The sequence below is a fragment of the Cyrtonyx montezumae genome, unplaced genomic scaffold (assembly GCF_038088225.1).
Source record: "Cyrtonyx montezumae isolate F1298 unplaced genomic scaffold, pur_monq_1.0 scaffold_12, whole genome shotgun sequence".
In the NCBI taxonomy this organism is placed as follows: Eukaryota; Metazoa; Chordata; class Aves; order Galliformes; family Odontophoridae; genus Cyrtonyx; species Cyrtonyx montezumae.
The window spans coordinates 3785878-3800723 of NW_027071848.1; the positions used below are offsets into that span (position 1 = coordinate 3785878).

Here is a 14846-nt window from a genome sequence, read left to right on the forward strand (position 1 = left end):
GTGATTAATAATTCCTTGCCTCTGAACTTCCAGACATTGCAAAACCTCCACAAGATGACTTTACTCCCATTCAGAGAGCATATTTAGCTGATGCAGGACAGGACTGGCAGAGAACAGAACTGGGCTATATAGTCCTATATAGTCCTATAGCTTCTGAAGACTTGCTGCATGGAAAATAGATTAATGGTCTTAGGCAAACTGTATGTCCCTGCTTGACAAGAGGGCTTAGGATTTTCCTGTCGTTTTCAAAGAGTGCATGTAACAGGGCTGATTATCCACGCTGCTTAACTCCCTGCATTTATTTTGACCGGCCCCAAGCACACTGGAATGATTTTCCTTTCAAGGAGCCATGTTTAGAGTAGATGGCAGTCCATGGCCTTGGCCTCAAACCTGGGCAACAATCCTGGTCTGCTTTTACTTAGCAGCATAGCTATAGCTGGAGAAACAACAATCTTGAACGCTTATGGAGACTTACTCAAAAGTGTATATGCTAGATCCTTATTTCTGACGGTATTGATACGTGTAGAAGTTGTTAGTCTGCATTTGTTTGTCGGATATCTATGGCAGTGATTCATCTGCATAAAGGAAGGGCAGAAGCCCAGTAAATTGTTGACATATGGAACACATCAGGGAGATGATGTTTTTTTATAGCAGCTTGCATAGGAAAGCTTATGTGGAAAGAAGCACCAAGTCTTCTGCTCGGTGATGGCACGGAGATGCCATGAGTGGGATTGTGAAGCACACTGCCTGATGGTGACCAAGTAAACCAAAACTGTAGGTTCTCGATGTAAAAGCAGTTCCTTGCTTGCTGTCTTGCAAAATAAGGATCTTTTCAAAAGCCATTTGCTTCATCCAGTGCTGTTTTACTGTGCATGTTACCTTGCAACTAATTGCCTTCAAGAAACTGTAGAATTGATGGTACCCTCTGTGTAACATACAGGGTCTGGTGAAAAACCTGAGCACTGTCACTTGTGTAAGTTTATGCACAGCACAGTGAAGTAGAGAAGTTGAGTTTAATTGTCCCAATAAAATGAACTTTGTACTTTCCATTGCTATTTGAGATTTAAGAAAAAACAAAGCAAAACAAGTTGCATTATTGCTTTAAAAATGTTTTAGTGTACACTGTTAGAAACTTTAAATTCTGTTTTTCACTGAGTCCCAATCTGCATTATTAAAATTGTTTGCTTTTTTCATGTTCCTTGTAACAACAAAGAACGTACACAGACTCTCTTTCTGTGGTGTTTTTGTAGAGTGATGACAGAGAGACAGATACAGCATCAGAAAGCAGTTATTCCCTTGGCAGAATCAAGAAGAGTCCCAGCTCTCTAACCAATCTTAGCGGTTCTTCTGGCATGGCCTCCTTATCCTCTGTATGTACACAAATCCTTGTTTTATTGACACTTCATTTTTTGCTAATCTCTTCAGAATTGTTTTTGCTTCCTTCTTCCTCATATATTTATTTCCCTGGCATCTGCCTCTTTCCTTCCCTCTCTGTGTTCTTTCCATTATGTGAACCCTTGCTTGGAATTGCCTTTAAAAATAAAGATTACTGCTATTTCTTTGTTTTCTAATGGTATTCTGTTTGGGGTCCCACTCTGCAGCATACTCTGTGTACACAAAGAGGCTCTTACCCTACCAGCTCAAAGTTGTAATGAAAGTGGGGAAGAATTTGTATAGAATAAATGCTTAGAAACGGATTAAGGGCTAGAGGAGAAAATAAGGGAAAGAATGAGAATATTGCTGTGTAGGATGAACTAAATAACCAATTTTAAGGAAAAAAAAAGAAAGGAAAAAACAACATACATCTTTTTGTTTCTACCTGTCCAGGGTTTCATTTCCAAGTGTGTTTTCTCTGGCAACTAATTCAGGCACATAAAGACTGTTGATTTCTTTGTTGGTATTTTCAGAAAGTACGTTGTCCTAAAGATGTAGGCTCTGCTTTCTACAAAGATCAGCTGTACATGTAGTATCTCAAGGATATGATCTCACACAACCTCTCAATGTATAACATCCTATCATTTTTTTTTTTTGTTCTACCTCAATGTAATAAACAAGATCTTTGGTTGTTGTTGAAAACTTGGCCTTACGCCTTTTAAGGCTCAGAAATAACATTCTTCCTTTTGCTAACCTGCTTGCTAAGGAACACTTGTCGTAGTGTCTGCTACATTTCATAACTACATCTGAAGGGTCGTAGTTAATTTCTTTGCTGTCTGAATCCTGGATGTAACTTCCGTTCTCTTGAAGCATTTGGTAGAAATGCCAAGCCAGAATATTTTTCTCCTTGTATGTGATACAGGTGAGCGGAAGTTTAATGAGCGTCTACAGTGGAGACTTCGGCAGTGTTGACGTGAAGGGGAACATTCAGTTTGCTATTGATTATGTAGAACAACTGAACGAACTCCACGTTTTTATTTGCCAATGTAAAGACTTGGCAGTTGCAGATGTCAAGAGACAGCGTTCAGACCCGTAAGTACAAGTACAGAGTATTTTTTTCCTAGTGTAACTTTTAAGGCGCAAAAGAGAACTGCATTTTCCTTCCAACAAATACTTGTGAAGTAAACAACCAAGTAAGTGGAGGCTATAACATGCTTTTCATGTCTTGCTACTCTGAACTGAATACAGAATTGCTGTATAAATTGTTACATATCTTAATGTGGGAAGCTCAAACTTCTAAGAATATGAAATTCTATTTCAAATTTTAACTTCAGAGATTAAAAGGAACTTATTTAAGTGGATTTCTTTTACTTTATAAATAAATACTTGTGTATTTTGGAATGGGAAGTCGGAAGGGGTGTTTTCTTCCCCCTGTTAACCAATATGTTTACATTTTAGGTATGTGAAGACCTACCTGCTTCCAGAGAAGTACAAGTTGGGCAAACGGAAGACCTCAGTGAAAAAGAAAACTTTTAATCCAGTCTACAATGAAATACTGCGGGTATATAGCAAACACAGATTAGGCATGAAATACTGTGTGCATAAAGTATGAGAAATTCGAACTTTTCAGATTCAAATGCTCTCAAAAGAGATATTTGTGTTAAGATGGATTGCTCAACAGGTATACTTGTGTTTTTCCACTGATGGTTTCTAGTATACTCTGAATACAGCCTTGAGAACATTGACTGTTGTACAATCCTTGCAAACAAACTCAAGCTACTTAGGATCTTATGATCAAAAGTATATATAAGAAGATATGAGAAATATTAAAATATGAAGAGAGTTTTGTTTTGAAATGAAGTGAGTAGTTACATATGTTATAAACTCAGACTTTTTCTCTAATTGTGTCTCTTTCATTTTCCCCTTCATTTCTCCCTTCTGGCAGTACAAAATTGAGAAAGATCTCCTCAAGAACCAAAGCCTTAATATCTCTGTCTGGCACAATGATACCTTTGGGAGGAATAGCTTCCTTGGTGAAGTGGAGCTGGATTTAGGAACTTGGGACTGGAATGATAAATCCAACAAGCAGATCAACTGGTTTCCACTCAAGCCTAGGGTAGGTTATTAAGGATGAGTTAGCTGTTTTATATTTTCTGCTGTGTATGTGAAAGACCAAATCTTTATTTAGGCTTGATCTGCATCTTCTGTGTTTTTTTCAATGTGAAGAAGTGAGGTGAATATTTGGAAGCGACACATCCTTGTGCCTGTTAATAGATAACTGCTGCTGAGGCTGATTTTTTGATAAGACAAAATATTCCTGCAGAAGTGAGTTTATGAAGTGCACTTTCCATCGCACAAAGAACACGTCTCTTATGTCCCACTTCTAAGTACACAACAATGGAAGAGAAGTGCTCTCAAGGGCTTCTGATCTCTCCCAGGTCTTGTTCACCATTTCAATGGCAGAACTAGGTATCTGAGGCACTGTCAAGTGGTTAAACTTGCCCTAAATCTCTCGTGTGCTCTAAACTGAGGGAAGACTGAAGGAGAAGAAAACAAGAAAAGTTATCACGTACAAGTCAAGCTTGTTTACTGTGCAAAGTTTCACGGGTGTGAACTGCACTGTTTGAGATGTGTGTTTTTTAAAAAATTTCAGACATCAACGATGGCTTTTGAACTAGAAAACAGAGGGGAGATGAAACTAGCCCTGCAGTATGTTCCACAACCTGCTGGAGGTATGCATTGCTTCTTGGAGTTTGGCAGGCATATGGAGTTATAGGAGGGGGCAAGGGGTGGGTTGGGTGGTGTCCTGGTTTTATGAGTATACCATATCATGGCATCACGCAGCAGGGTGGCTGATGCTTAAGCAAAGTGCTGTGTGCACTTTCTGTGTGCTGTGCTTCTAGCAGACACAGCTATTTATTTCACGTAGTTCTGGCTCTGGGAGATTCCAGGTCAGGGGGGGGGAGTTCTCATCTTTTCCAGGAGGCACTGAGGGTCTGCCAGTAAAGACTCAGACTGACTCTCCCGCTTAATTTTGATTCACTTGATTTATTATTCTCAACTGTTGTGTATTATCTCACCTTTCTTTTAATAAAGTTGTTTTTCCTATCTCAATCAACATTTTTTTTCCTCTTCACATAAGAAGTTCCACACAAACGTACATGGGAACTTCTTATTAAGGTAACAGAGCACTGGCACAGCTGCACAGAGAGATGGTGGAGTCTCCTTCTCTGGAGACGTTCCAGACCCACCTGGACTCCTACTTGTGCAGCTTGGGCTAGGGAGCTGCTCTGGCAGGGGGTTGGACTCGATGATCTCTGGAGGTCCCTTCCAACCCCTACAATTCTGTGATTGTGTGATTCCTTTCTCCCCTTCTCCAGATTAACACTTCAAATCGTGACAGGTGTGAAGTAGCTATATAAAATTTTTCATCAAATTCATGTCTTGTTTTTACTTTTTTTTTTCCAAGAGAATTAGGTCACTCTAGCCATTAATTCAGTTTGAGGATCACTTCAGTGTCTTCTACTACCTACAGAAGAAATTATCCGATTGTTGTAGCATTAGATGTTCAATACATTTAATCCAGTCTGTATACTTACATTTTGTTTTCTCTCCAACAGTTTTGGAAATTATGAAATCATCAGACAGTTGCTGTGATTTGTTAAATAAATAATTACAACGCATTACATTCAGCAATAGTGGAAGTAGAAAGGAGCACTGAGTATTCAGAAGGTCGCAGTTTTTAGTTGTATGATCTTTTGGGTTGTTCTTGTCTGACAATTTATAACTGGCTGGGCTGACACTGGAGCTAGGTCAGGTCTTTAATCCAGCCAGCCAATCGATAGGAAGCATATATATTAAGTTCACAGAAGAGCTCATTTGAAAGTGCAAGCAATGGTAAAGCAATGGCTAGGTACCTACAAAGATTAATCAGAGTCAGGATTTTATGTCATTTTACAGGAAAGAAGGCTCTGTCCACTGGAGAGGTCCACATTTGGGTGAAGGAATGCCTTGATCTTCCTCTTCTGAGAGGCAACAGACTCAACTCTTTCATTAAGTGGTGAGAACTGTGGTTGAAGTCATCAAAAATGGTGGTGCAATAATGCCATGGTTGATCATTTCTAATCTTACCTTCTATTTTCTATATTAAATTAAAAACAAGCCCACAAATACTTCATTACTTTCTGATTCTTCTTTATTGTAATGCAAATTGTCCTGCAGGGCTCGTAACTTCAAGACTAAGAATATGACCTTTGATTTCATCTCCATGATGCTGAAGCATTTTATCTTCAGTTGCTTTGTGACATGAGAAAGAGTGTTAATCAGTAGTTTTTGTTTATGGAATACATTTAATGCCAGTTATGCTGTTAACTTGCAGTGCAGACTGACAATATTTTTTCTTTCTGAAGTACGATTCTTCCAGATACCAGCAGAAAAAGCCGCCAGAAAACAAGAACAGTGTCAAAAACTACAAACCCAGTATTCAACCATACCATGGTCTATGATGGTTTTAGACCAGAAGATTTGAAAGAAGCCTGCATAGAACTCACAGTCTGGGATCACAACAAACTTGTCAACCATTTTCTGGGAGGTCTCAGGATAGGCCTTGGCACAGGTACTAGAAATTAACAGATTAATCCTTAATTTATAAAATTCTCAACCCTTTCTACTCTTTTCATTTATTTATTTTTTAATAACAGCCTTCCAGACATTTATTTAATATAGAGTTTCATTTTGTGAGCTATCTATTCTTTGTCACAGATCCTGCCTTGTCAGTCAGCCCTAATACTACTTCCATTTACAAGTTAGAACAGATGTAGTAGAAATAAACCTTGGTCCTTAAATCATACCTGGTCTGGTTTGAAGTACAAGAATATGCTATTCCTGCACCCAGAATCTTGATAACATATCACAAACTTCTGCATGCAAAAGCTAGATAGGTGGTGTAGAATCAGCACTGGGTGGAGATAAAAGGATCAACAGGGAATGCGTCGTAAGAATGAAGACTTTGGATATGGAAACTTATCAATGCAAATACATTTTTTGCAGAAAGGCAGTGTGAGATTAATGGATAGAACTGCATGTTTTTCCCAGTTGCTGTACTTTGTCCCTTTCTGGCCCGAGGAGAGACAATGAATTTACAGTCTTTTAAAGCAAAAGCAAGAAAAAATGTGATTCAGCAGAACAACCTAAAATACAAGGGAGGGCAGTAAGCATCAAACTCAGTCTTAACTACACAAGAACACTTCTCAGTATAAAACCAGTGGGCATATTATTTTAACCTCTCTCAGATGTTAGTTACTGAGATGTTAATCTTTCCCCTTGGGACTGTGACAAAAAGAAGAATAACAAGGAAAAAATACATATATACCTGGAGAAAGATGATGAAGTTTGTGTGCAGAATTGTCATTAACTGCATTTGAAGGAACTGTTCAACTGTAAAAATAATAGAATTAGACCTTGAAAGCACTGTCTAGGGAGGTGAAACTGTTCGAGGAGACAGGCAAATCTGACTGTCAGCTCTCAGCTCTCAGTCATAATAAATGATTAATGTTTCTGACATTTTTCTAGGCAGAAGCTATGGGACTACAGTAGACTGGATGGATTCTACTTCAGATGAATCCGCCCTGTGGGAGAAGATGATAAAGTCACCCAACACATGGGTGGAAGATACACTACCTCTCAGGATGCTAATGGTTGCAAAATTGACAAAATAAGTGCTTTCTAATTGCTAGTGGCAAAAAGAATTCTTGGGAATGGAATTAACAGGTGTGGTGGTGAAGCTTGGAAGGGGAACACAGCAGCTCTTTTGATAGCCTGTGTTCTGTGGCTGTTCTGTTTCTGTGCTATCAAGCATCACTTCGTATTTCAAACCAAACTTCTGCCTGCAGATTTATGGAAATTTAAGGGGCTATTTCTTATTCATTGAAAATACACAGAAGTGGCATCTACAGGTGGCGTTTTGTTCATGCTCCTCAGCATCTGTCTGCAGCTGAGTCCTCATTGTGCTACACTGGATCTCTCCAGCAAGGACTATGCAGAACTAATGTTTTTAGAGTCCCTTCATCTGTAGTTGTACTTTTATATGATATAGAAGTTGCTTCTGTAATGGAATAAACACTACATGAAGTGGAAGTGTTGATAACTTATTCTGCAAGGTGCAGAGGACTGTTAATTCCAGTTTAATAGGAAAAGTTAAGTTCATAAAGTTTGCTTTTTTATTTGTTCATCACCTTGCTCAGACATCGATGTTGCTTTTAAATGCTGAAGGCGTTGGAATCAAACTTCTTCATTAAAGTGCTACTCTAAAGGATCTATAATTTCCAGTCTTAACAATGATTAACGTATGGGGTATTTATTTTGTAATGTGTACTCATTATCTGTGGGTGTATCTATCAGCTTGCTCTGGCAAAAATCGTTTCTCTGTTCTTCAGCGCCACCATTAGGAGAACGCTGGGATTATGGCAGTCCTGGTGTAGAGCTGTGCAGCCTGTGAAACGAGGCAGGAATTTGTCACTTGTAGAAACACATGCCACTAAAGGAAGATAAATGCATAAAATGCAAAGTGTATTACTTTTTTTTTTTTTTTAATAAAGGCAGCCTTAAATTAAATTAAATCTAAATAAGAATTTGTTTATTAAAACTCAGTGCTTTGTTGACTATGCAGTGTGAGTACGATGAAATGCAGGTGGAAAATGCTTCTGAAAATAAATGCACATTTATTTGCTGCAGCTGCAAGGTTCTAGAGGTCAGTACAATCCTGCAACTAAGATTAGGGAGGAAAGAAATGGCTCTTCACAGCTCCAGCTCTGTTGCTTAATTTAATCATAAAAATGTCAATGCTCAGACTCTTTGGTATTTGTTACATGGGTAAAAGGAAAGGTGGTTTTCAGCCTGCTGGGAGCACCCATTCTTTAATCAGCTAGGCAGTCTGGAGATTACAAATGCCAACAGGAGCTGCCAGCCTGCATTGCTTATTGCTCAACTGCTACAGATTCCACTCTGCTCCTCCAGAATCACTACCCATTCAGGGGTGGCTGTCTAAGAATACAAAAGCAAAGTAACTGCTGTACCATTTAAGTACAGACCTGTTGTTCTGAAGAGCAGTAAGCACACTGGCTCATACTTACCAAGAACAATCACTGGCTTCTCCGATATTGATAAGCCTGCACTGAACTGTTGCACCGGCGTTGGATGTGCCATCACTATGGGAACTCAAGAACCAAACAGTGTATATATAAGGACTCCGCAAAAACAGGAATTTTTTGAATGCCCTTGGGAGCATTAGCAGCATTTGTTTGCTAAGAACTACTGTCAGCAACTTCTGGATGAAGGCAGGAGTTTCGGAGTGACCCATTCCTTCTCTCCAGCGTGCTTGTCTTAGAACTGGAGTCCACAGAGGCAGGGAGGGCTGCAGGGCTGCTCTTGGTTTTTGGGATTCCCAGTCCACCAGCTTTGTGCAGTGCTGGGAACGCTTCAAATCTGCTGAATGTCATTCAGAGAACTGATCCCTATGAAATGTTGTTTCGTTGTGTGTGACAGTGTCTCCACGGCCCAGGAGGACAGAGAGGCAGTGATTGCCAACCATACAAGTGATGCAGAGATGGGCAAAGATGCAGAAGATCTGACAGAAGACCTGAAGGCACTCTGTGGCATCCCTGAGGAAAAGAGAGAGAAGGCTCTGCTACGGGCATGCCTGGAAGAGCAGCATCACCTCATCTGTTCCCTGAAGAAAAAAGCAGACGATGCGCAGAAATGCGGCAGGAGCCTGGAGCAGCTCAACGTGGAACTGGAGAAACTGAGGCTAGAGGATGCTGTGAAACTAAAAACCCAGACCCAGTGGATTCAGTACTTGGAAGATTTGGCCAACAACCATGAAAAACTGATCTACTCCAAGGACGAGCACAAGAAACAGAGCACACAGCTGAAGGAGGAAAACCAGCACCTGCGGCAGGAGAAATAAACACTCTTCGGCCAAGCAGCGAAGGACAAGGAGGCAGGAAAACAACTGTGGAAGAAGCTGGAGATGGCAGAAAGAGCAAAATGGAGAGCAGAGGAGTACACTGTCAAAGAAATGGCAGCAAACTATGATCTGAAGGTTCAGGAACTCCAGAAAGAGGTGAGAAGCAGCCAGCAGGCATACAGTGAGCTCTCGCTGCAATGTGATGCTTACAAAAAGCACAGTATGGATTTAGTCTGTAATGCACTATCAGCCTTAAATCCTTCTGCGAGGACTGGTCTGTAGACTTTTATTCTTTTTGTTACAGTTTTTTATAACAGCTCTGTACCATTATACTCAAGCAGGGGTTGTTGAACTAGCCAAACCACATCGTATCTGTAATGGGAAAGATTAGGGGGGAAACTTTAAATATCAATTAGGTTTTATTTGGTCCTATCATCCAAAAAGACAGGGATCTCATTGAAAGAGTCCAGTGGAGGGATACAAAGATGGTACAGGATGCGGAGCACCTCTGCTATGAGAGGCTGAGAGACATGGGGCTGCTCAGCCTTGAAGAAAAGACTCAGAGGGAATCTGATGCGCATATCTAAGGAGCAGGAGGCAAAGGGACGAGGCTGGACTCTTCTCAGCAGTGCGTGGCAACAGTGTTATAAGTAGATTGACGGACTAAGAATCAAGGAGCCAATTATTGAATTTTATTAATCAAAGAGCAAAGAACAAAGAGGCAATGCAGCGCTGGGCGACAGGGGACTCTGCGTTCCACCAACTGTCGCAACAGTTGAACCGATAGCCGATCCTTTTATACAGTCCGTCTTCTGTATTCGTGTCCTTTCATTTCCTCATTGCGGTGTACTCTGCGCATGATCCAGTTGTTGCTAGGGGGTCTTCTTCTGCCTCCTGGTGGTCGCATGGGTTGAAGTAAGTAGTCTTCCTCCATATCTCCTTCTTGACCCCTTCTGGTGGTTTTTCCTTTTATGTTATGTTGTTCATATGAACGAATCTCATTGGTTACTTGCACAATCACTAACCCTTAACCATGTTTGGGCGAGTTCGCGGTTTGCGCAAGCTTTCAGTAAGGCAGGTTTGCGTTTTTGCATGCTAAGCTTATTAACTCTGGACAAACATTCCTACCTCTTTAACAATTTCCCCCCTTTTTCTTTTATTGTTGAATGTTTGTCCTTATAATTCTCCTTCCCTAATTGTGATCATAGGGTGGGTTATTACACTTTCTCCATTTACAACTGCTCTGTCTCCCTCTGTGAAGTCATTTGCGTTAAGATTAACAATTTTGCAGTGTCAAATCGCTTCTTTACCAGTTGCGATAACCATTTAATTATACATGGTCCGAATATTAATCCCAGAATGATTGTAATCAAGGGTCCAGCCAGAGCAGACAGCAAAGTGGTAAGCCATGGTGATACGTTAAACCAACCCTCATACCAGGATTTTCCTATTTCCCTATCCCTTTTTCGTTGTTCCAATCTCTTACGAAGTTCAGCCATGGAGTCTTTAACTATCCCGGTGCGATCAACAAATGAACAACATTCTTCTTGGAGTGCTACGCATAGTCCCCCTTCCTTTAGGAATAGGAGGTCTAATCCTCTTCGATTTTGTACCACCTCTGGTAATGATTTGACTGAAGTTGCCAATTTATCGATTGATTGCTCTGTTCTGTCTAGATCTTCATCCACAGCTTGTTGTAAGCTTCGCATCTCGTTACTTTTAACGAGTGAGGCTATGCTGGTTCCGGCACCCACACCTCCGGCAATCAAGAGGGTTGCTAAAGTAATTGTTGTTATAGACTCTCTTTTCTGTCTGATGAGGCTCCCTTCAAGTTGATACATAACCTCTTCATCAGAGTGATACATTAATCGCGGGATAATTACTACTTGTACACAAAATTCAGATCTATTAAATACCTCTAATGATATACATGGTGTCATTCCGACATCTGAGCATACCCATTTTGCACCTGCTGTGGGGATTAGCCATTTAAATTTTGCATTTGTCTTGTTCACTATTCTATCTTTAGATATTGTGCTACTACAAAGACTCTTATATTGTTTTGGTATGGTTCCAACACACGTTCCTTTCCCTGTGACATACTGGATAGTTAACCCTTGATTATTAGTATTATTATTCCATGGGCATTCAACGGGATTCATTCTATTATCCCACATGGCTTTGCTTGGCTCTCCTACTGCCTCGTAATAAGGTGGTCTAACACTATAGCACAACCAACACTCGTTAGTCAAGTTTGACTGTGTTTGATTCAGGGCGGCATATGCAGCTTGCATAATCCCCCATAGGGGATCACGGAGTGTAGGTGGTGGTGTCCTATACTTTTGACCTGTATAGTTAGTGGTAGCTGTCGATGTAGAAACAACAAGTAGTGGGGTTCTTTCGGTAGAAGGGGGTGGTGCCAAAACTACATTTGGACCTATTGGTAACGGGGGATTATTTGGTGGGTCAGGAGGAATTGCCTCCTTTTTAATAAGGAAATGACCCCCTCGATCTCTTCCAGGCTCCCATAGTCTTATTCCCCATGTCCTTCCAACTAACCACCTCGCATCTGTTAATGTTTGGGGTGATACTTTGATTTCTAGCCCATTACAGTTACCTACAACAACGAACCCGCCGAGGCTATCAAATTTGGGAGGTGTGCAGTTTGGTTTTCCTCCCCAATCAATGGATATATATGGATCGTTTCTCCCTCCTGGTTTAAATCCCAGTGCAATAGTCTCACAGCCCCAATACCCACAATAAAACTCCCCTGGGTAATTACAATAATCTTTTCCAGGGTTTGAGGCCGGACAGGCATAAATTGGTCTCTTATCAAGGCAGGGGTTTGTCTGAATTAAATCACAAGTCCAACAACGAAAGGTGGGTGCCCCTGAGATTGTCACTGATTGGATTATTTTTTGGTCTTCCCACCTGATTAGTGACCATTTAAAGAGTTCATGTGTAATAGTGCTACCTTCACATGTTCCAAATAGCCAAAGGAATATCAGCATTGCATTGGTGGCTTTCCCATTACGGCACCAGGTATCATATTTGTTAAAGTTTGCTCTCATATTTCCAGGGCCCCTCTGGGACAGAAACACCTTGTTTCTGCGGATACCGGGGTAACATCCTCTACAACCTCTATCTCCTCTGCCTCGCCCGTCAACTCGGTTGCTTCGAGCTACGGGGTGTTTCATCTTCTCGGCAGCAAGAGTAGTCTTCAAGAGGGGGATACCCCTTTGTTCTTCCAAGCAGTTTTCCAATTGGTGTGTCTGTGTGTCGGTTGCTGCTTCCCACCCTTGGGGCCCTGCAGCCGACCGTTGTTGCCCTTCAGTAATAACACGGGCTACAATGGGTGGGGGTTCGGCTGAAAAGGTTACTTAACCGGCCAATTTCCCCGGAGTAATCAGTGAAACTCATTCACTTCTCCAGGATGATACCCGCTTCTGCAATGGGTTCGCCACTTAAACACACATATAGCCTACAACTTGGTTTTGGAGTCTTCCTAAAGACCGGTCACCCCTAAAACTATATTACTGCCGTATTCCGTACTTACTCAATGATTCTAAAAGATACAATTTTCATTCCTCCCTATACATAAACACAAATCCCTTTCCCACTCTTAACAATTTTCCGTAAGACATACAAAATTATTGACAAGATTAATGCCATTACAAACCCTATCAAACACTATACAGCAAAAGGCAGGTGTTCAAACCATGCCCCAACCATTTAGCTTCCTCAGGTGAGTCGGAGTTCCTCCACCAGGGGAATTATTTTGGTTTCTTTGGTCGTCCACGGAAGTCCCTGTGGCAAAATAAATCCCCCCCCAGTTTAAGTTTTGTTTATCACGATTTTCTGGACAGCTTTATCTTCAGATCCCCCGCTGGACTAGTAACTTTCCACTCATTGTTGTCTACTGGTCCCTTAATACAGCTGGCGTGCGTCCATCCTTTTTCTGCAGTTCGGACCGCCGTGTTGGTAGTCAAGAGTACCAAAGAGGGTCCCTCCCAACGGGGCTGTAGAGTGGCTTCTTTCCATGATCTTATAAGAACCCAATCTCCTGGCTTAACCTGGTGCAATCTAATATCAAGAGGGGGTCTTTGGGTTATTTGACCTTTCTCCCATAGCTCCTGTCTATATTTCATTAGTTCACTGATATATATATTAATGGTCTTATCTGTGATATTTGGATGACCAATGGGAACTCCTGCATCGTAGGGCATTCCATATAACATTTCGAAGGGAGATATTCCTATATCGGCCCTAGGTTGTGCCCTAATACTTAACAATGCTAAAGGGATACATTTTATCCATGAGAGTTTGGTTTCTAGTGTCAGTTTCGCTAATTGCTTTTTCAGCTCTCCATTCATCCGTTCCACACGTCCCGAGCTTTGGGGATGCCAAGGAGTGTGTTCTTCCCACTTTATTCCCAAGGCTTCCGCCAAGTTCTTTATAATTTTAGATGTAAAATGGGGACCTTGATCAGAGTCAATAACCTCAGTGACCCCGTATCTAGGGATTATCTGCTCTAAAAGGATCTTCGCCACAGTTTGAGCAGTTGCTCTAGAGGTAGGAAAGGCCTCTATAAAATGAGTAAGATGGTCTACAATAACTAAAACATATTTGTAGCGTCCCACTTTGGGAAGTTCTGTAAAGTCAATTTGGACTCGAGAAAATGGTCTTACTGCTAGGGGTCTCCCACCCATAGGTACCCGTTTTTGTACGGCTCTGTTGATCTTCAGGCATGTAGGGCATCCTTGGGTAATTTTCTTTGCTAAGTCGTGAAGACCTATAGCCATATATTTGGTGGCGAAGTGGTCTACCAGACCCTGGCTTCCCCAATGGGTTTGTTTATGTAAGTTAGTTAAGATATTAAAGGCTATCGATTTTGGTAGAACTTCTCTTCCATCTGACAGATACCATTTCCCTTCCTCACTCTTAGTTACTTCCATTTGAGTAAGTTTCTGTTCTTCCTTAGGAGTGAACACGAGGGGTTCTATTCTCGATTCTGTATGTTGCGGTTTATCTTTTGTCAGTACTAATACACGTAACGCAGCTTGTTTAGCCTCTTGGTCTGCTATGTTATTTCCCCGCGTCTTATAGTCAACTCCTTTTTGATGCCCCCTTAAATGTACTACAGCTATTTTAAGCGGTCCTCTTAATGCTTGCAAAACTTCCCTTATCAGTTCCTGGTGTACTAAGTCCTTTCCCTGGGAGTTAATTAGTCCCCTTTCTTCCCAGATTTTTCCAAAAGTATGTACTACTCCATAACTATATTTAGAATCAGTGTATACTGTTCCTGATTTTCCTTTCAGTCTTCTCAAGGCCTGTAGGATTGCATATAGTTCACAGGCTTGTGCTGACCAAGAAGGGCTCAACGGCCCAGATTCTAGTACCCTTAACGTCTTCCCGTCTATCAGTGCATATCCTGATTTCCTCTTTCCGTCAATCACCCTAGAAGACCCATCTACAAAGATTCCTTCTCCTTCATCTAATTCTTCCTCTT

At 41.1% G+C, this 14846-nt stretch overlaps 2 protein-coding genes across 2 annotated transcripts in view; both read left to right on the forward strand.

The window, feature by feature from the left end:
* Positions 1–7355, forward strand: part of SYTL2 (synaptotagmin like 2) — a 48924-nt gene extending 41569 nt beyond the window's left edge. The window contains exons 13-20 of the mRNA XM_065729969.1: positions 1251–1370; positions 2297–2466; positions 2833–2935; positions 3320–3490; positions 4028–4106; positions 5335–5434; positions 5784–5989; positions 6946–7355. Coding sequence (XP_065586041.1) covers positions 1251–1370; positions 2297–2466; positions 2833–2935; positions 3320–3490; positions 4028–4106; positions 5335–5434; positions 5784–5989; positions 6946–7091 — 1095 coding nt within the window. The 3' untranslated portion in view covers positions 7092–7355. The remainder of the gene's footprint in view (positions 1–1250; positions 1371–2296; positions 2467–2832; positions 2936–3319; positions 3491–4027; positions 4107–5334; positions 5435–5783; positions 5990–6945) is intronic.
* A 1532-nt stretch (positions 7356–8887) lies between these two features.
* Positions 8888–9619, forward strand: CCDC89 (coiled-coil domain containing 89). The gene is given in 1 exon segment (XM_065730373.1): positions 8888–9619. A coding segment is annotated over 1 exon segment (732 nt).
* The last annotated feature ends 5227 nt before the right edge of the window (positions 9620–14846 follow it).